The 22,213-nt window shown below is 37.1% G+C and overlaps 1 protein-coding gene across 1 annotated transcript in view; it reads left to right on the top strand.

Annotated features, from left to right (window-relative positions):
* The window catches only part of CARMIL1 (capping protein regulator and myosin 1 linker 1), a 191,802-nt gene that overhangs the window by 105,188 nt on the left and 64,401 nt on the right, over positions 1-22,213 (top strand). The window contains exons 13-22 of the mRNA XM_026841413.1: positions 1,325-1,428; positions 3,395-3,472; positions 3,588-3,664; positions 4,575-4,679; positions 9,399-9,468; positions 11,559-11,570; positions 13,805-13,886; positions 15,229-15,328; positions 15,416-15,470; positions 20,911-21,083. Of these exons, the coding sequence (XP_026697214.1) occupies positions 1,325-1,428; positions 3,395-3,472; positions 3,588-3,664; positions 4,575-4,679; positions 9,399-9,468; positions 11,559-11,570; positions 13,805-13,886; positions 15,229-15,328; positions 15,416-15,470; positions 20,911-21,083 (856 nt within the window). The remainder of the gene's footprint in view (positions 1-1,324; positions 1,429-3,394; positions 3,473-3,587; positions 3,665-4,574; positions 4,680-9,398; positions 9,469-11,558; positions 11,571-13,804; positions 13,887-15,228; positions 15,329-15,415; positions 15,471-20,910; positions 21,084-22,213) is intronic.

The following is a 22,213-nucleotide window of genomic DNA, read 5'->3' as shown; positions in this document are numbered from 1 at the left end:
AAATAGAGCTTTTAGATCTTTCAGAGTTTCAAAAAGTATTCATTTGCAGCTTACCTTTATAGATAGGGTGTCGATTCAACAATGCAATGTTAAAAGAAAAATTATACCGAAGGGAAAAATTTTGAGACTTGGCAAAGATGTCACTGCTTTGATGCTTTTCAGTATCAAAAACTTCCTGAAACCAAGAGCCATACTGCTAACATGGGAGACTTTCTTAATATTTGGAAGCTTGTAAAACTAAAGCACTGGCTTGAGGTATTTTGGTCTCCAGTGGCTTGATAGCTGCTTCCTCCACATCTTTGCTTGTAAATCCATCTAGTAATAGTTTTTAAGTGAAGAATGGATGTCTTCCATCCATTGAATGCCAGTCCATTTTCACTGGTCAGTAGCTTTCAGAAATTGCCCAGTATTATGTAGTAGATCAAAACACCTGCCTGCTTCATATCTTTGACCAGGCACTTACAAAAAAACCCATACTGCATCTACTAAAGGACACAGTGATCAGTAAGAAATATATGCGTGTAGTGCCTGAAAGGCAGCAATAGCCATCTACAATAAAGACAGATCTTGGTGATAGGCTGCAGAGCCCTCAGATGAAAGTTAGATCTGAAGGAGTTAGAATTAGCTATCTCCTAATTTGTATTTGGAGAAGTTGAAGAATTTTGGAGGAAGAAAGCTCTGACTGGTTTGTTCCCAGTGTGAGCTTTTTAATTTCAATGTGAAAAATATGTATTTGTTCTGATCAGGAACTGAACATCTTTATGTGTCTCTTGATATTTTAATTAACTATTTTTCTGAAATTGCAGGCAAATAGGCTCAGAGAAACATTTATAATTTCCAGGTCTTGTCAGTGGCTTTTGAAGTTCTGGCAATTAAAATTGTTAACGTACTTGGTCTTTCACAGATATTTTCATCTACTTCCACAGATACTTTTATCTAAATAATGTTGTTTGCAGGAAGACACTGACTTAACATTATGGAGTAAAATCTGTTTAAAAAACCTGTTTCGAAATAGGATTGCACTGTTAAAGCCACCATAGGCTTGGCAAAAGAATTAATTCCCTGGATTTGGGACTTCTAACACACTGTGATTCCATCAGGGGAACTGGTGGAGTGTGGTCCAGGCAAAACCGGGCATGCTGTGGCAGGGAAGGTCTCGTATCTGCTTGATGATCTGTATTCCTCTGCCTCAGTACAGTGATAACAGGATGTCATTAAACATTTGCATATGTCTGTGTTCACTGAAGTTGTGCACTTGCAGGGTCTGGACCAGTTTTGTCTAGAGTTGACTAATTTGAGTACTGACACCTTTTTTTTTTGGCAGGGGTGAATAGCCTTTCCCAGTCACTGAGTGCCAACTCGCTGATTGCTAACACACTCATCTATCTTGACCTCTCAGGGAATGCACTCCGTGGTGATGATCTCTCAGTAAGCACTTTCCTCTCATTTGGGAGTTAATGAATAGATATTTTAATTAATTCTTAAGAGAAAGACAAAGCCATTTTGTTTAGATCCTTTTTTTCCTTTATTTCAGTACAGTTCTAGTAGTGAGAGAAAATAACGTTTTGGTCTCCACTCCTCAGTATAAAGTCAGAGAATTAAGTTTCCCCACACTACTAAATAAATACACATAATTTTAGTTCATGCTTTTAGTTCTTGACTTCTACTGATAAATGAGAAAACTGCAAGTGTGACACTTGTTTCAGTGGACATACCATGCTCCCTGAGTTCTGTTTGAAGCAAAACACAATTTAAAAAACTTATCTTCTTTTTAGTGATTTTAGTGATTGGAAGGTTGGAAACAAATTATTTCTTTTGACTTGGAAAGACTTAAATTTTTGGTTTTCAGTATTTTTGTTTCTATAAATAAATAAATTCTATAAATAAATAAATCCGTGCACCTCCTTGACATATGTTGTTGAAGCTCGTGATTCTTTGAAAAGTGTAATTATTTTTATATTCCTTTGTTCAGTTTACCAGTTGACATTGAGGTGTGCTGTTCTATTTTCTCCATAATAACAAAATCCACCTAGTTTTCAATTTGTATGTATTTACTTTTTGACTGCTACATCTGTATTTCTCTCTCACATCAAAAGTTGGGTGCATTTAAGTGTCAGGCTTTGAATTCTTTAAGTACTGAGCATCTGAAATATGCAACACTAGTGTCGGCCAGTCTTATCACTTAAAGTGCAGTCAGACATGTCTCTGACTTTTTCCCAAATCTTAGTAGTTTGTTTCCTCAACGTATTCAAAGAACCAGTCTTTTTAGACACAGGCGGTGAAACTATCAGTGGGAGAAGAGGATTTAAAAGGTAGCAAACAAATAGTTAAATGTAAATAAAGACACACAGTGAATTACTTTTTAAGATAGAATAACATAGCAAGTAATTGAAAAACAAAAAGTAAAATGAAATGTACAACTTTGATAGGCAATGCTTAAAGAAGTCTGATGTCTACCTACAATATTTTAAGGGACATAAATACAAAAAGTAGGGCTTTTCTTGCCCTGTCAGAGAGAGAGAGAGAGAGAGAGAGAGTTTAAAGAGAGTATTAATACCGAGATCTCTTAATCTGTGGAACAGGGGTAAGGAAATCCTGTTATTTAGCCATTAAAATAAACCCTAGGAAAGCACAGGATTTTTAAAGTATTGACCTTTCTTGCACTGTAGATATAGGGACTAAATGACCTAATTTTTAGAAAGATGGATCTATTTTAGAAATGTTGAATGTTCTCTGTTTGGCTGAATTTCATGTGGAGCTGAGCATTCCATGTTTCTGTGAATTAGGTCATCCTTTTATCTTTCTGTGTTGTTCTCCAAGACTAAAAAAAGACCAAAATAAAACTGTATAGTAAGAAGTTTTATGTACACTAACATTTACATGACATATCCTATGCAGTACTGAAACCATCAATATTAAAATCGTGTTACCTGTTCTATATTCTCCCTTAAACCTTTTAATGCACTGTTGGTATTAAGAAATAACCATGGGCTTCAATCCAAATTAGTTGCTTCCCTCATGCTTAAAGGGGCTGGCTTAAATTTACAAACCAATTAGCCTTTCTGCAGTGTTACTGCAATCTTGAGTGCCGTTCCAAGGTATTTCTAACTAAATTAATTATCATTTGATGTGAAAGTGATTTGCAAGATAGCTCAAGACCTATGCATTAAGAGTAATGTTTGGTAGATGTAGTCTGAGCAACATTTTTTTTCCCCGGTTATTTTAAAATATGATAGCCTTCAAAAGTAAACCAGGTTGTATTGATTAGGTGAAGTTTCAGACACAAGTCTTGTAGTGCAATTTTATAATAAAATGTAATGAGAAGTAGCGTTCCAGTGATTGGTGTCATAAAATCAAAATTAATATGGGTAATTTCTTTTTCTATTAATTGTAGAGCCTGTACAATTTTTTGGCCCAACCAAATGCCCTTGTTCATCTGGATTTATCCAACACGGAGTGTGCGCTAGATATGGTAAAGATGTATTTTCTGGCAATACAGATACCAAGAAAATGTTCCACACCTTCTATCCCTAGGTACTTCTCTGGGTTAATATAAAATAAAATCAGTCTTCTTTGTTTTAAACTAGGTGTGTGGAGCCCTTCTTCGTGGATGTCTTCAGCATTTAGCTGTCCTTAGCCTCTCCAGGACTCTTTTTTCTCACAGGTACAGTTTAAATGTCATTACTCTCAAATCCTGCAATATTTGGTTTTATAATCTCTTGCTCTCAAGTTGCACCTTTCTTTTTAAGAAGAAATCTAAGACTTTATAAAAGACTTAGAAGTCTCAATGCTCTATGAAATAGGTATTTATTATTATGAGCAAAATATTTTATTTCCGTTTTCTATATTCGCTAGATGGCTGTAAATTAAGCTTCCTTGTCTAATACATTTTTTGTGCACCAGAAAGTCTTGTGTCTTTTGTCTCTATGAGGCATAACATCAGGCTTTGAAGTCTGACTGACTTCTCTTTAAATTAATTTTTTAAAGTTTGTGTTTTTCATGATTTGATAATGGTTACAAATGCTTTTTTCTTTTTTTGCCCTTTTCTGTGAGGAAGTCCCTTTGAAAGTCTTATAGACTGAACCCTGACTTTGTAGAATACTTGCATTGTAGGAAATACTAGTATTACCTTCTATTTTCTTCAAATCAGTGTCTTGGGTTCATATCAGAGATGATATCTAATTGGGGGTAAGATACTTCAGCATTGAGTAATTATTTCTAGTGGTGAAAAGGTGACGTCAAAGATTTTTTTAATGTCCTGTGTGATCTTCTGCTCATAAGATGTAAGTATGTTCACTATTAACCAGACCTAAAAGATCATTCTTTGTAGTTCACCAAACAGAAGCTAGATAGTAATGTCTTCTGTGCAGCAGTGCAATGCTGAGGATTGTTTGTTGAATCAACATTTTGATGACATTATATTTCTAAGCTAATTGAGAGCCACTGATTACAGAGCTGCTGAAAGTAGAGCAAATTAAACATGTAAAAGATCATTACAATTCTGATGGCTTGCATTCACTATTGGAAGGAGGAATGTCTAGATGCTACTTCTTAATGAATTTGTTTACTTACAGAAAAGGAAAAGAAGTCCCTCCCTCCTTCAAACAGTTCTTCAGCAGCTCACTTGCTTTGATGCAGATTAATCTTTCGGGAACTAAACTCCCTCCCGAGCCTCTAAAGTAAGAATTTAATATCATTTTCTCCTGTTTCCTAAAACCTAGTTTGCGTTGTTACTATGTGAGTGCCTCATATAAGAAATGAAGGGGAAAGGATTTTGCCTTTTTTCCCCTATTGTATACATTATTGATGTTGCAAGAGTGAATTTCATAATGATCACACTTTCAAGAAATGTTGTTTACATCTCACAGTTGAGACTATTAATTACATTTTGTTCTGTGGGAATGTCACAGCTGTTTAGCTTCCATCAATATTCTTTTGTGATATATTTCTTACTTTTGGCTTCTGAACAAAACTGTTTACTTCACAGTAAAATGGGATTATGTATTTGGGTGAGTGTTATTCCTTTGAGGCTATGGTGTTGCAACAGCCGTTACGAAAGCAAACCTGCTGCAGTGCTTGGGAAGAGCGACCTATTGCATAGAGCTATGGCCTTCTTTTGTGGGGAGAGATGATGGCAGCAACTGCTAGGATTGCTAAATGTAATGTGTGTCCCTGCTGTGTCTCACCCATCCTGTGGCTAACAGCTTCTGGCAGTATGGATTGGGTACTGGAGAGAAACTTCTCACAAGCTAATGTGGGCTGAGGGAAATTGTGAAGCACTGTGTCACCTTTCCTGTGACGTGTGCAGTTTTGAACTGTGTTGAACTTTACAGACATAGAATTTGAAGATGTGTTTTAAAGTCAAGGTAGGTCTAGATAAACAGGTATAATCTAGATAGGTCATTCTGTGATTTCAGCAGAATCCTTGTGTTTGTTGGGCTACATTAAAAAAGGGCTCTTTCCAGAGTGTCGACTTGCTAGCTAACATGCATTAAAACATGCATAACCCTATCTGTAGTAGACACCTAGACAGGTTCACTAACCATTTTGGGGAACGCACCTACAAAATCCTAATCTGGACACAGAATGGGTATGGGTTTGGGTATGTATATATGTATCCTTGTGTGGTTGGGAACCTGTCCCCTGAGGGAGAACAGGGAAGGGAAGTGGGCAGGAACACTCAGCAAAGGAGTGGCTAATGAAATGGGAGTTGATGGCAAAATCAGAGATGTGGGATATAAAGAGTAGTTAGTGAGTACTGGATGGAAAGCTTCTGGTACAATCTAGGGCAAGCTAAGGAAAAGTGACAAGTGCCACACAGGAAAGAGTAGTGTACATTGTTCTGGGATATTTTTTCTTAATGCGATTTGACATTGGACAGGACAGTACAATATGATGCTTAAGTAAGATGCACTGAATGGAAATCAATATCCAACTGCAGGAACCTGCCATTTTAGTTCTGATCTTTCACACTGTTCTGTGTGATGCTCTTGGTTGATGTCTTGCAGACTTTGCTAGGATTAGAAAGGTCTGGTACTGATATGTTTTCAAACAGAAAGTAGATACTGAGAAACATGGTTGATTCTGATTAATTTACGGCTATTGATTCTGTGGTGGAGGGCAGTAGGGAGCTATGTTTAATGAAGCAAGATGGACAGAGAATGTATGTAACTAATACAGAAGACAATCTTATCAGTGCTACAGGAAAAAAAAAAAGAATGCTATGAGACATTGAATATATCTACACAGATTAGGAAAGGTGAGAAGCTCCAAACGCTAAGGGTCATATTGAGCTCCTCTTGGCATGTTGAGTAGCTCTTGGACTGTGAGGGGTCTTGGCAGGTGAGTGTTCTACAATTGTCTATGCTCACAGATGTTATTGTATTAATTTATCCCAAATAGTTGTGACCCCTTGATCTGCTAGCAGTGCAGCAAATGAGATTTTCCTCATCCTTTTCAGCCAAAAATGATCTCCATTAGCAAAAACGTACACTGTTGATAATGTTTAAACTAATCTGGCTCAATTTGACTGAATTGGGTTAGAGGGAGTTACTTGCGTGATTGGTGTTGGTGGAAGTAAAGAGGCAGTGGTGGGTAGCATAAGATGAGCTGAGAGCAGAAACCTCTTTTGCCATCACAGCAGCTCAGAAAGGAGCATCTGTCCAAAGTCCAGCTGAACACAAATGGTCTCAGAGTGTATATGCCATTCTCAACTGGCTGGCATTTTGACATGGGCTTCTTTTGTTTTGTTCTGATTGCAGTGTTCACCTCTGACTAGGAGGTAACAGAGCTCTTAATATTTTTTGGTAGTTTCCTTATGTGTTTTTTCTTGGACTGAGTTTTTTCTTCAGTCTGAGCTGAGCGTTTTTCACAACAGTACAGAGAACTATGATCTGCAGTACACCTTGCTTTCCCTTTCAAATCCTGTTTAGCTTGACTAATACACTTCAGAAGCATCCTGTGGAAGTTAATGTGGTGTTGAAAGGACTGAGGATATGCTGTATCCTGCAGCAGCTACTTACCATTTTGGTCTTAACTGCAAGAAATTACAAAACTTCTACAGAACAATCAGGATCATAGGATTTGTTAAAGACAAGAAGATGGAAACACCTTTTTTTCAGACAGTCTTATTTGTCATTGCCAAGATTGCAATAGCACAGGAGGGAAAATTTCTAGAAGGAAATTAAAAATGACATAGTGTAAAATAGCAATACTTCTCTGGCATCTTTCGTCAGTGCATGTCAAAAACCTTTTGACAGTGTGGGACTTGGAACTGCTCTGTGACAAACGAGAAGTTCCTGGTTTTTGTCCATGAACCAGAGGTCACTGAGTTGGATGTGTGATTCAAAATCAAGCCTGCTACAGAAAAAATATAGATGAAGATACCTGACACCCTGACTCCCAAATTCCCCTGATTAGTTGTTAATTGATTGCTTTATTATCAACGTCCTTTAGATCAACAGTTGTGGTATGTTTCACCATGTATGCTAACTCAGTAAGTTTAAAGATACTGGTTCATCAGTGCAGTCAGCAAAGGAGATGAACTTGCTCTTACAGCGACAGATCTGTTAGTACAAGTCAAGCCTTTCAAGGAATAGGTTTGCTGATGAAGCTGTACTGTGAAGATGCCACATAATGGGTGGGGAAAGGGTGCTTTTAGTTTTTGTACATAGTTAATGTAGTTAATGTTCCATCAGAGTTCACTTTTTTTCCCCCCCCTTCTTTTAACCGAGTGAAGCAGTTTATACTCTCTTTTCCTTGTTTAAGTGTATGTTGGCATTTTTGTTCATTTACAGACATTGCCAAAAGTTGTATTTTGATGTCTCAGTGCTATAACAAGACAGGTTTTTGATATACTTCTCATGCAAATGTTAATGACAAGGCCAATTCTTGCATTCTGCATCTAGCACAGTTGACAAGACCTTTCCATGCATTGCCATGTGTGCTATTTAAACATAGTGGCTAAGTATAATTATGTCTTCCTTCACTGCCTTTGAATGCTGGTGATTTTTCATGATGAAGAATTGAGAAACAATGAGATTTTCTTAGGATGAGTTTATAAGGAAGAGTTTAGAGGAAAAAACCCACCTTTTTTCGTCCTGTGAAGAGAGTACATTTGAAGCAGCACCGTGCCTCTTTTTTAATCTGCATTTTTAAATGGTTGTGCTGTGTTTATGTTACCTCAAAATGTTTAGGAAGTTCTTTGCAAAATTATCAGCCAGACTAACTTCAAATAAAAGCATCTTTGGGGAAGAAATATAGACAAGGATCATCTAAAAATTTTTAAAAACTGTTGCAGAGTTTTCATGTTTATTTCAAAGTCTGTGTATTAATAGCTTAAGTAGTAAATAAGCACAAGATATTTTCCTTTGTTAACAGCGAAGATCTGATTAACATTTATACCTGCAGGGCAGATATAAATAGGTTTAAATGAAAAACCTTCCCAGGGTGCACACATATTAAATATGGCTTTTACTCACTACTTGCATAGCAAGTGTGTAGGCACATGGTTCAGCAAAATAGATTTTTTTTATCTCCGTGCATCAGTAGTTTGGATTCTGTTAGCTTGCTTTTGGCTGAAATGCAGTTTGGGAAGGAAATCCTTCTGTTTCTCTGTTCAATTATTAATTCAAAGCAGCATCTATTCTGAAGATAATAGAAGATATATGAGGATTGTGTTTGTGCCTTCTCTAAGACACATACTGTTGTGCTTTCTGATTTGACAGTATTAATAGAAATGTGATATTAACACTAACTTTCATATGTGAAAACAAACTTCTGTAAGGCTTTAAAGGTTGATTTATGAAAATTATAATCAGTCATTGTTACACTTGTCTGCCTAAAGTCAAAGGATACCATTGTCTGGGAATATAATTTTGAAATCTGTAAATATTTATTGGTTTACAGAAGTGGAGAATTGTGTGATACTTGAACACAATCCAGCATTTGAGTGTTACAGGTACTGTGCCTGGCTAAAATGGCTGGCTGCATTGCACCTTGCATATATTAAAACTCTACTTTTTTCCTTAATTCGTGGAAGATCAGAGAATTAGTGCAGTTGTACAAAGAACACTCTTTATCATCATCTGATGCTCTTTGAAAGTAAATGTTGAAAAAAATTTATCTCTGATGAATGTTATTATAAATGTTGATGTAGTGTTAGCTTTACTGTTTCTTTATTAGCCTTGCATCCCTGCAGTTTTTTAAGCTGCTGGAGTGTTCCAAGTGTGGCAGGTTTGAGCTACCATTGTCATTTAAAAAATAACTGCTCAGCTGGGGTGGTTTTGTTTTGAAACTGTTCTTTGCATTATAGGTTTATTAACCTGTGATCACTTAGAAGATGATGTAAAGTTGCCTTTTTTTAAAAAAAAAATGGTTCTAAAATTGATCTTTTTCAGAGCGCTTTTATTAGGCCTGGCTTGCAATCACAATCTGAAGGAGGTGTCTTTAGATCTCAGTAGCTGTGAGGTAAGGCATATTTATCAGGATGTGTTAAAAAGATGCAATGATGTGGAATTAGAGTTTCTGTGAAATCCACTGAGCGAGGTATTTTTCCTCTGTAGTCAAAAGTTGTGGGAAAGGTAGAACTCAGAGAAGCAGTTATGATAAAAATCAGCTGCTGCGTGTTAGAGCATCCTAAATAATGAGCACAGTGGTTCAAAGCACCTGCAGCACCTGATTGACAAAACCCACCTTGAAACATAGCTGTTTTAGATACTGAGCCAGTGGGGCTGTTTGCTGCTTGGCAGCATCTGCTCTCTGGTGCTATGATTAAGCAGGACTCTGCAGCAGGACTTTCCAAGGTGCCGAAATTTGAATGGGAAGCTGGATGCCCTGAAGGCATGTCTGTGGTTGGATTATCTTCCTTTAAAACCAAAGACATGCTTCCTCTTCTGCAGATTTGCTTTTTAACCCTGGGAGAAATTCTGTTTTCCTAATCAATTCAGGGCAATAGGGAACTTTTGGTAACAGTTGCATACCGTTAACATAAGAGGCACTGTGCAAATGACTTTAAATAGCTCAAGAAAAAATAAAACCGATTATGACCTCTTGATTTGCTTTGTCTTGTTCCCTCTTGCTTCTTTGTGCTTTGCTGTGCACTTTGTTTCTCAGGATTGTCCATACTTTTGCAGGATGATACCTGCATGGCTACAGTTTATGACAAAAGATCAGACACGACTCTGGGGAGCCAGTGAGGCAAAGTTACATAGAGAACCTCATGGACTCTTGCCAAAAACCACATGAAACGGTTTAGGCTCAGGCCTTCTCTAAGTGAGTGGCCACCTTTTCCTTTTCAAGCTGCAGAGGAAGCCTCGCACTTCTTAGGCAGATGTTTCCAGCTCCTATGACCTGAGTATTAAGTGTTCTGGAAGTGCCTTTCAAATGAAATGGATTCCCTTTAAGTAGAAAACATGCAATTTGACGAACATGTTGAGATGCAGTAATCCTTGCCTTAGGTTTGTGGTTGATTACTTTTGGCAGGTGCACAGATTTCCTTATGAAATAAAAACCAAATAATTGTGAATGCATTTCATAGTTTGTTTTGATATTTTATACTTTTTAAGAAAATGGTATTACTTTGAAGAGCAGTACATGTAAATTCCAAATAGAAAAATCTTTCAAGTCAAGTACACATGCTTCTGACTTCTGAGTAGAAGGATCAGACAGATGATAATTTTTCTTTCAGAGGGAGGAAGGAAAAGGGAGGAGTAATTAAATAACAAAAATAAGTCCTGTAATTGTAACCTTAAAAGAACAAATCAATAAATACAAACATAAGTAATGAGAGTATAAATTAGCATGTAAATCAGTGAGTGCTGACAGAGTAAAAAACATTATCCTTTCATTAAATAACTCCCAGAATGGGATATGGAGGAGCCCTTTGAGGGACAATTGGCTTTATTGGACACCAAAGCACATGTGGTCATGGCTGACTATCATGATAGAAAGGAAGGAAGCCTGCCCAACTCGTGGTGTTGCATTCCCATAGCTGGTCCCTCCAAACTGACAACACTTCCTTAGATCCTTCCCTTAACATTTTTTCACATCACTGAGCTTTATCCATTCTCATGTGCTTTGGAAAGAAGTAGTTATGCTTCCACCAGCAGGGAAGTTAATGTGCTGGGAGCTAAGAGTAGTCTCCATAGGTCCAGCACTGCAGGGTCCTGCTTCAACGCTCCCTGACCCTCTGAGCTGGGCAAGGGTAATCGGCACCCAGAAACAGAGCTGAGGGAAGCTCAGAGACAGTGACCTGCACTACTCCCAGTTCCTGCAAGTACATGCTGTTTGGACGCTAGAAGGCTGATGTGTCAGCTTTGCTGTCGTCTTTCCTAGATCAGAAAAGCTATACTCAACTATGGAAGGATAAAGCTTTTTGTTCCTTCCCTCTCCCACCACTTTTCATTTGCTCCCATAATTTTCTGGTATATTAACTCAAAGCTTAATCATTTTTATATTGCTTGCTTGTTTTTTTATTATTTTTACTATGAAAATTACATTTTTATTTCTACCTGCTCAGCACTGATGTATTTCACTCTTTTCCCTTCTGCTTCCCTTAGCTTGGTCACTGTGTAAGTACCCTCCATGCTTTAACTTAATTGTTAAATCCGTAAGCAGCTTTGTTTGCCCTTCCCATATTGGTACCTCATAGCTTTGAACATGCTTGGCATTTTTAATCGTTGAAGGGTTGTTCTTCGTTTTCTGAATAAGACATTGTATTTGTAGTCTCAGAAGTATGTCATATAGGAGATGCTGCAAAGGGAGTTATTTTTTTCAGTATCGCAGTCCACATTGAATATCCCTTCAATTAATCTCTGCTTTTAAATATATTGTAACTTAAAATTATATATATATAAACTTTGATCCTAAAAGTCAAGTTATTATCACCCTCAGATTAAATAGATACCACTATTTGTGTGCATGAAATGTTTGTATATTTAAGATTTTTAATATGGAGTTGTTGGTACAAGATTGAAAGCTGCTTCACTTCAACCTTCAAAGTATACATAGCATAAGCATTTGGATTCTATTGTGAGTATAATTTTAGTGTATAGAACTTTTACCATAACAACATCCAATCCAAGACTGCATATAATCTGCCAGTTCCATAGATTCTGCAATAATAGATGTGACACTGTGTAAAATGATTGTCTTGTGGTGGGCCACGCTGAGAGAGCAGCACAGAGAAAAACTCAATGATTTTGGCATTCATACAGCAAATACTACTAATGCTCTTACAATAATAAAGTTGAGTAAAAATTGCACCACTTCTGGCCCAAATAGAGACTTTAATCTGACCACTTCTTGAGAGCATAGTGAAGGGATAGGTAGACTTTGTTTTATGCAGAAGAGGAAAGGTGCCTTATGTTCTGTATCTCTTAACACTTTCAGGTGTGACATGATTTAGATGTTGTCTTTGACCACCACTGTTCTTTAAATGCTGAGGCCAAGTTGTTGAGCTGCTTGTTAAACAATCACATATCTCAAACTTTCTAAAAAGTGCCAAATCAAGTCTTTATTGAAAAATACTTCTGAAGGCATTTGTAGTTCCTTAATTATAGCATTGATAAAAGAGACTATTCACAGAAATATCAGCAGATTGAGTCAGGATATTTAGCCAGGTAGGTTGACTAAGAAAAATATTAATAATTTTTTATGCACAGGAGGTAAAAAAGCTATTTCACATATTAAAAAGATGTGTTATTTTTGAAGCCAGGAAAGTGAAAACAGAAAGTGCAAAACCAGAATTTTTGTAGAACTTTTCCCCTCTTTTGTGTAATTTTTTTTGTGGGGAGAAGTTCATAAATGCATGTTATATAGTTTACATAGTTGCAAGAAATAAGAAAATGCTTTTGCTTCTTTGGAGAAAAAGAAAAGTTGTTTAATTCAGTAGCCTCAGTAAATGTGTAAGTTTTAATAACTTTGATTCTTAATGATGATGTTTTCCCCTAGTCCATTTCATTGTTTTTTCATTAAATCCTGACAATTATATTAATTTAATATGTCAGATTAGTAATATTATAATTGATACTTTCTAGCTAGGCATTTTTGTTATTATTGCTGCTTTTCTCTTTTATGCCTATTTTTAAATTAAGAGTAAGGAAAATTAATTGATTTTTCTTGTTTACGGTGTTTTATGGCCATTTTACAATTGTGTTATATTTTCCCTTCAGTGAAAGGTAAATATCATTTCATTGGGGGGGTTGGGTTTTTTGGTGGGGGGTTTTTGGTGTTTTGTTTGGTGTTTTTTGTTTTTTTTTTTTGTTTGTTTGTTTGTTTGTTTTTTTTTAAATTTGATACTCATCTTTAATCTGGGCACCCTAGCATTGTGCTAAGAGTTAAAAGATACTCACTATAAGCCTTGACTTCAGTGGAATTCAAGGGTGACAGTGTTACACATTTATAGATTGGGCCAAGTTTATTTTCTTTCTCACTGAATGTTGGAAATGTCCTGGCCCTTTCATATAGGGAACCTGCACCAAGGTCCTGCAGTCACTACCTGGCACAAGTGCTAAAGCATTCATTGTGTCTGCACCATTTAAATCTTTCCCTGATTTAACTGCTGAGCAATAATTTTAAGAGAAAGGAAAGAGTCCCTTTCCTCATTTATATGCAAATAGTGAGAGGGAAGGATGAGAATAGTAGGAATGTGTGCATAGACTGTCATACTGATGTCTGTAACTTCTGCTGTTGTTGGTTTTGCCGCTGGTAGTACCTTCTGTATTCACAAAGCTCCTACCACTGTTTTCTGTGTGATCTTGAAACCATAACTAGTTTGCAAAAATGGATCATGTTTTATCTCTAGTTAAGATCGGGAGGTGCACAAGTCTTGGAAGGATGCATAGCAGAAATACACAATATCACCAGCCTAGATATTTCAGACAATGGTAAGTACACAGAACAGGGATGGAGGGTCATGCAAGTCCAGAATCTGAGAAATGCTTTTTCTTTCAGCTCACAGTGTAATATCAAGGATGGTCATTCTTGTTTTATGATTATTGACCATATTGGTTATGGAAATGTCTCAGACCAAGAACTCTTATTGCTATAAAGTATATAAGAAATGTTTATAGATTAACTGTATCCTAAGAAGTTTATGTTGTTTGTAAAACAGCAGAATAAATGGATGGCAGCAAACATCATACTAGGTCTAGATGAAAGGGGGTTTAAGTATAAGAGGATGAGAAGCTAAATGAGAAATGAAAATGTGGTGAAAGAAGAAAGGGAAAGATCAGATACAGAATGAAGCTGAGGTCATAATACTGAAGAAGCAAGAGAGGGAAATTTGGGGCAAATGGTCAACCAGCTTCAGATCAAAGAAGGCTTTTTCAGTCTTTGGGAAAGTCTCGGACTACTCCTGCTTTGGAGACTCTGCATCCTATCTGGGAAGACTGGCTGACTTCTCATCTTGCAAACTCAGATTGTAGATGTAGATTATGGAAGAATTCAGCTGCTGTGTTTGCCCCTCCAACAACCAAATGCGGAAGTATTTCATAAAGATATTCACAGTACAGTTGAATGCCCAAGAAAAGTGGGATGGATTGGCAAGTGGAAAGCTTTGGGAGCTACAAGACTCAGTCCAATTATGTAAACAGATTGATTGTTACAAATAAGAACAGATACTTGACATCTGAATTATCCTGCAGATGGGGATTATAAATCATTGTAATCTAACCAGTGCACTCTTCAAATACACCACTAGTTTGGGAATACAATACTACAGCAAGTTATTTTTCTTACTCGAGAGTAGAATAAATTGGCTTATTTTTCAGGTCATTTTATTCATAGCCTTTTTATGTTATAGCCTTTCTATACTTGAAGGCTTTGAGCCCGTGTTGGTACACAGCTCTACTAAGACTAAATAGCAATTGGCATGGTCCCAGAATCCTCAAAGGAATTTTAAACCGCCTGACAATGCTAGGAACTACCCTTAGGTGGTTGGACTACAGATAAGGGACTACATTTTTCTTCTGTGTTTTTGAAAGGTGCCTTCAATGACTGATTAGTTTGGAGATTTAAAGGGCTCATTTTAGAAAACATTCTCATAGAAAAGCAGAAGCAAAAAAGAGAAGAATATTTAAAAACAGAAGAGTGGAATTTTTTCTAGAGCTCTTGGAAATTAGTATGCTGATTAAGTTACTTGAATGAACATAGCATTAATAATTGGACCCTGTCTGGGTCTTTTTTGAAAACGTGTTTTAATTCTTAATCTAATCTGATTCTTTACAGGCCTAGAATCTGACCTGTCAACCCTTGTAGTCTGGCTTAGTAAAAACCGATCGATAAGACACTTGGCATTAGGCAAAAACTTTAACAACATGAAATCCAAGTAAGGCTTTTCATTCTTTTAAATAACAAGAGAATGGATAAGGAGAAACTGCTGATTTCATCATCTTCCTAACTTTTCTTCCCTCAGAAATCTCACTCCAGTACTTGATAATTTAGTTCAGATGATTCAAGACGAGGATTCAGTGAGTATCTTTCTGCCTACTATCATCATGTGTATTTGTACCGTCATAGCCTGTTTCTGATAATTTTCTTCACTGTGTTAATTTGCTGCATAAGATTTGATCATGTTTCTCTACAGACTCATCCAACATTTGGGGGCTTATTTTTCAAATAGTAATTTTGATTTTGTGTAGCATGCGGGTAGACATTTCTTGGGATAGTCTTAGGATCTGTGCTTGTTGAAAATCATTAATTCAAAATAGTTGTATGTGCTTAACCTAGTTGCTTGAGGCCTAAATTATACAACCCTGTGGGCAGAAGTTTTCAAAACTTTTGTGTCCTGATAGGAAATTACAATGGTAGTATTCTCTAGGTAGTGATACTCCTTCAATAACAGAATTTTTCTTTTTCTTTTTATTTTTCTTGACAAAATGCAAAGTCACGGTAGTGATTTCCCAGAATTCCTTTCTTCTTCAAAAGATGCAAATAAACTGTTCGCTATGCTGTTCTTTGCTTCTCCTAGTACATTAATCACAGGAGCAATTTCATAAAACCCTTTCAGAGTGCCTTGCTGGGGTCCTCGCCCCCTTTCTTCATTTCCACCTTCTCTCCTGATTTTTAAAAGTCTTTTGTGGTTGGATTTGTGTTCTTGCCTTACTTGGCATCCTAGGTTTAGCTATAAGGGAATCTTAAGATGCTCTGTTTCTCTCATGCTTGTCAATCTTTATTTATCTATTCTTAGTCCTTTCTTTCTCCTTTATTCCCCGTACAAGTAACAAGCAAGCTCTGCTTTCCTCATTCTCCAGAAATAGCTGACTGTAGATTTCAGTTGTCTAAACACCTGCTGTTTCTGTTGTCATTACTGTCTCACCTCCAAGTTCATGGTCTCCACACTTAAATGCTTTCTTATTTTTTCCTACCATCTGTGTCTGCACCCTGCAATTCAGTGGAGCAGTTTTTACCAGGGTTTCCGATGTCTCCTTCCATACAAGGTCATTAGACCTGTATTATATGTTCATCTTTTCTTACTGCTTAGTTGTATTTGAAGTGATTTGTTAAACTAGTCCTCTTTCCTCTCTGTGTCCTGTTAACTGGGGATAAGTAGTACTGTGTTTTTTCTTGATTGCCTGTCTCTTCAACTTGTTCTTTAAAACATGAGGTGTTAGTGGGACACAGTGAAGTGCTGCATACGGAATCAGAGCTGATTCTAATTGAGTTAGCACCTGTAATGAAAGCAGTAAGTCCTTGTTTGCATAAGTCAGATGGAACATGATGCAAAGCGTATTGGTAGATCTCTGTATTACTTCTTGTACCAAACTAGTGTTTCAAGGGGAATGATGCAGGGCTTTCTTCCCCTTCTCTCCTTTTCCTGTTGATACTGGTCGTATCATTTCATCAGATAGCACCTGCTTCTTCTCTTTGGATATTTGTATCTGTCCAGCCCTGTATCTCATGCTTAATCTTTCACAGCTGTCCTAAAGACTGTTATGTCAAACCATATTAATCACAAGCAAATGTCATTTATTATGTTTTTTTCCTCAATTTCCTTGATCCATTTGCTCTGGTGCAGGTGAACATTTCTTCCCACACAGGCCATATCCTAAAACACCTCAAACACACTGTATGTGTCCTTTCAGTATCCAAACCATCTTCTCAAACAGGCTCTTGCTATTTTTTTCTATTTATGTGACTATCCTGTTCATATTGTCTATTTGCAAGGATAAAAATTCCAACTTTCACCTTACTGTCTCTATTAAGTGTTAGAACCTTCTATTTATCTTTTCTGTCTTCTGTTTTTGAAGCTTCCAGGGCAGAGAAAATGTAGTTGGTAAATTTTGGATGTATCATTCTCACATTTCTCCCTCTCTTGCATCATCAACCTCAACAGGTGCTCCTTTTCAGCTCATAGGCAATGTCAGCCATCACTCCACTTTCTGCCTGTGCCACAATCCAGTAGTCAGATGTGCTCCTGTAGTTCCTATTCACCATCTTTCCTGAGCTGACCTACAGAACATGCTCTGTAGTTTCATCCTGTTTTCAAACAGTGTTACAATGAAATAATCCACCAAAAAGTTATTTTTGCATACTTAAAATAACTGTTTCTTCTTTATGCCCTGCATTAACCTTTGAGATACAAAATGTGATCCTGTTGGTGTTAACCTGTCTCTTTCCTCCCCATGTTTTTTTTCTCTTGTTAATCTTTTTGAGTGAAGGAATCTTGTTTGTTTCTGTTTCATTAGATGCTAAAATCAGTCTGAAGCATCTCCTAGCAGCTAAAGAGTTGAGGATGTACATTCTGTGTCCCCATGGGAAAAGCATGTGTTACAGCTAGCAGGAAGGTCCTCACTGTACCTTTAGATAGTACAATGTGTAGAAAATTATTTTAAGTTTCTAGTTATTTTGGTTTGGTTTTGAATCCTAAATGGGGTGGTCCTTTTTCTGCAATTACTAAGCATTTACATTAAAAAGTAAGGATGGAATTAGAGAGACCAGGGTATGATGATGCCCAAAACATGCTGCTTGATGAGTATTACTTGCAGGCTGGTACAGTTTGGGGACAGTGTATTATCTGCATGGAAAGCTGAAGCAAGAGGTTTTAATCTAAAATAGTCATTTGCCAAATGCTTCTTCATTTATTTATGTACACTTTAAATAGATCTGTTGCTGTGTTAATATGAGTTATGAGTAAAATTATTTAGACAATCAATAGCTTGGTTTTATGACTGTAAAAATACAGCTAGATGCAAATGTAATTCCACACAATTTAAAAGCAGTAGTAGCATCCTAAACAGCAAAATTTCCCAGTTCCCAGGTGTTTAATATAAAGAATGTAATATTTAGATTTGGGGGGTTGGTTTGTTTTTTTTCTATTTTCAAGTAGATGTTGTACGGTGCAGGCTATAATAATGTATTCTTATTAGTATTGTAGGATGTGTCTGAAGCTGTATGCTTACTGTGCCATTTCTTTTCTTCTTGCAAAAATAGATGTTACACTGCAGGTACTGTGTACCATTACTCAGAGTGGTAGTCAGTCCTGTATAGGTGCAGAATTGCTACAGCGCTGAATATCTTTAGTTCTTCGTTCAGTGTTTATTGCAGAATTGGTCTTTTGAGAGTTTTTTCAACATTTTTGTTTGTAGGAGAACAAATCTGATTTGGTTTGATTCTTAAATGTTTTCCAGCAGGAGTATGACAAAATCAATGAACACTGTCTCTAATTCTATTCTTTACTTGAAGAATCCCTCTTTCTTAATAAGATTGGGTTAAGACATCTTCACTCCATTGGCAAAGTACCTGTTTTCTGCAGCAGGGACACTGAAGTGCTTGTCAGACTTCTGTTTTCTCAATATCCAGCTAAAACTAGTAAGTTGTTAAAAGAAATAAATATTTGTAGGCTATGTAGAGTATTGCCCCTCTTTGTGGGGGATTTGGTTTTGGTTGGGTTTTTTTAATGTGATGGTCAGATAATTTAAGGAGTATTTAACAGCCTGTACATTTAATTCCTACACAGTTACATTCTGATTGTAGTTTGTATTCAGGGCACCAAGTGAGTCCACAGGTTTTTCCTTTTTGCTTATTGAGTAAACAATGAGGGTATCTGTGCAGGAAAACTAGAAGTTCATCCACTTCAGAGACAAAGCTGCTAATGTAGCAGCTGCTTTACTGTGTTACATGCATATTTCCGATGTGGTAGTAATGATGTGTAGGTGTCACTCCGCATAGAACACAGTGCAGAAGCATTTTCAATCTGATACTGTTTTGTCTTGAGAATTAGAATGCAGATTAGAATGAGAAATCCTTTCCTGGGAAGATATTTGAGGTTTAGAAAAATTGATAAGCGGGAGGAAATACTTCCAGCTAAGTTACTTGAATTACACTTTCTAAAGCGACACATGAGAAACAGCAGAAACTCTACTTTCACAAGCTTACTGGCGATTTCTGTTCAAGTGCTGCGTGGCAGTGCTTTTCTGTGATGATACTGTCACAGGAGATCTTCTCAAACTTGTGCCAAGAGCTCTAAGTCCCATTCTAAAGTGATGCTAATATTCTTTAGGGTACATAATGTAATAGAATGGGGAAACATAGACAGATTAAGGGCATTAACATAGTAATTTAATAACTTCCATTTAAAATAAAACCAGCATGTGGCTTGTGTTACTGTTGGACTTTTTAATTATAAACCTGCTGTGCTTCCAAATTTTTATGTATTTCCTCATTTATAAGTGCATTTCTTATTGTTGCAAGATTTTTTTGTTATCACTGTAATCCAGTGGTGTCTGGAGGCTAGAGTTCCGTTGTAAAGCAAGTACTGTGCAAGCATCTTGGTCCCTGGAAGGTGTACACAGTTCAGTTGGTTTATTTATATTAATCTAAGCTTTAGGCATGTAATGTAGGGGCCATGGTTCATCCTTACAAGGTGTTGATTTTCCCCATACTGGCAACTTTGAAGATTTTAGGCTCCTAAAATTCATCCTCCAGTACATGCCTTGGTGGGTGTATAATGACAATACACTCCTGTATGAACTCTCACTTGAGCAAGGGAAATGTTTTGTGGATTTCTTGTACTTCAACAAAGAAAAATTACAATTTTAGCAGCTGTAATACCTCCACAAGGCATGATGATAGATAAACTGTAGTTCTTGATCTCCTGACATTGAGTGTTGGGACACTGAGAATGGAGGAAATACAGATATTTTTAAATCAGGTTTTCTTAAGGCATAGAGTGTGACTTGCCGGAGCCCAATAAAGTAGTTTCAGCTTAACATAGTATATGAAAAAGTTACATAAAGATATTGCAAACACAGGTGTCAGAACACTACTGTGAATAATATCCATTAACTTATTTTAATAGATACTCTTCTTACTGTTGTTAACTTCAGACTTACTACAGTTTTCTGTCTCTTCCTTCCGAAATGCATGTGCTAATTGAAGTACCAATTGAAGTACCAATCATAAAACAGTTGAAATGAATTGGTTTTGTTTTAACAATATCTCAGATCCTAATTTGCCCTTGGATAAAGCTCTTAGTCTGAGGGAAAGGAGTAGAGTGCTAGGTATTTTTATTTCTCACTAACAGGGAAGCATGCTGGCTAAGCAAAACCCACTGGATACTGGAGGTTTTGTTGTGAAGCTGGTTGTTGCTATCTTGCCTCTTTTCAGGTTCCCACTGTATTCAGTACTTAATAGGACACAGAAAATTGGAGGCACTGTCACTTAATGTTTGGGTTTTTTTTTTCCAGGGTGTTGCAACTTAATCTGTATGTGTATATGTTTGACACCTGAACTGTAAATTGTTGGCTCCCATTTTATCATGTGTTGTAGGATCTGCAGCAAACACAGAAATAACTCTTTGATGCTTACTGCTATTTCCAAGAGTCTGGGGAACTTGTAACTACTTTTGGTTGATTGATGAATGAGTGCGTTATCAGTTACTGTTATCAGTGCCTTTTCTATGCTCCACAGCCTCTGCAGTCATTGTCCCTCGCAGATTCCAAGCTGAAGACTGAGGTCACCATCATTATTAATGCCTTAGGCAGCAATACTTCTCTTACAAAAGTGGATATTAGTGGAAATGCCATGGGAGATATGGGAGCAAAGATGTTGGCAAAAGCCCTACAGATAAACACCAAGCTCAGGTAGGGGAAATGTGTTTGCGGTAAAAGACAGAATGGCTTAATAATACTGAAGTTGTTGGCTTATTCTCAAGCTGTTTGTCTTCATAACCCTTCTAGGTACAGCCACTTTATAGTCTTACCATTTGGAAAGATTCTCATCCTTTTTTTCTTAAACAGACAAGAGAAGCAAATTGTCTACAAAAATACTTCCATAACTGAAACCGGAGAAAACTGCATTTTCTATATTTAAACAGAAAGACCTCTTGTTGAAACAAGAGAGCTCTCAATTTCCTAGAATCACAGAAAAAAACCCCTACCTTGTTGTAGACCTCTGAATGTCATCTAATCCAATGTCCTTCACAAAGCAGGGACAACTTTAAAGCCATACGAGGTTGCTCAGGGACTTGTCTTGGCAGATTCTGAAGATCTCCAATACAGGGGTTCCACAGCATCTTCTGGAACCCTGTTCTGGTGCTTAGCCACTCTCTTCTGTTCTGCTCTTGCTTTTCCACTGGAGGCCCTCCCAGCAGAGAAAATTCTGATACTTGGGTAGGAAACTAAAGTAAATTATTCTTTGTTTTCTGGAGTATCAGTTTGCAGGAGAACTAGGAGCATGTGGAATTCAGAATGGGTAACAGCATGGACCATCCCTCCTTCCCCTCTCCCCTGCCTACAGTGCTGATGGACCTTGGCATCTCTTCTCTGCAACTTCATCCACCCGACAACTTCACTGCTTTTTAGCACATGTCTGGCACTGATGTCTTGAGAGTATCACTTTTTTCTATCCAGCATGTGATTAGCAAACATCAAAACCTTCAATCAGCGTGAAACTGAGTGGAGACCTCTAAATATGTCACCGTCATCTGGAAAGCTAATCCTCATTCCTTCTCTTGTCAGACTGTGCAGATGAACCTTCCTCGGTATATTATCTGTGTGAAGAGACCATTTTGTGCTTAGTCTCTAAGCATTTGTTCCCTGGAGGATAACAAATTCCCCAGAGGATTCCTGGCTATTTTGTTCAGAAGCAGGGATCCTGATCTTTGCGTTGCTATGCCCAAACAGAATATTGAAAATGTCAGGAAAACACTGGAGAGGTGGCTTAGCATTATTGAATGTATGAACCTGAAATGACCATAGTACCTGAAGAAATA

Source organism: Athene cunicularia, assembly GCF_003259725.1.
Source record: "Athene cunicularia isolate RWA chromosome 2 unlocalized genomic scaffold, athCun1 chr2_part1, whole genome shotgun sequence".
NCBI classification, from domain to species: domain Eukaryota; kingdom Metazoa; phylum Chordata; class Aves; order Strigiformes; family Strigidae; genus Athene; species Athene cunicularia.
Note: the sequence above shows the minus strand (reverse complement) of the source record. Positions and strands in the feature narration are given on the sequence as shown.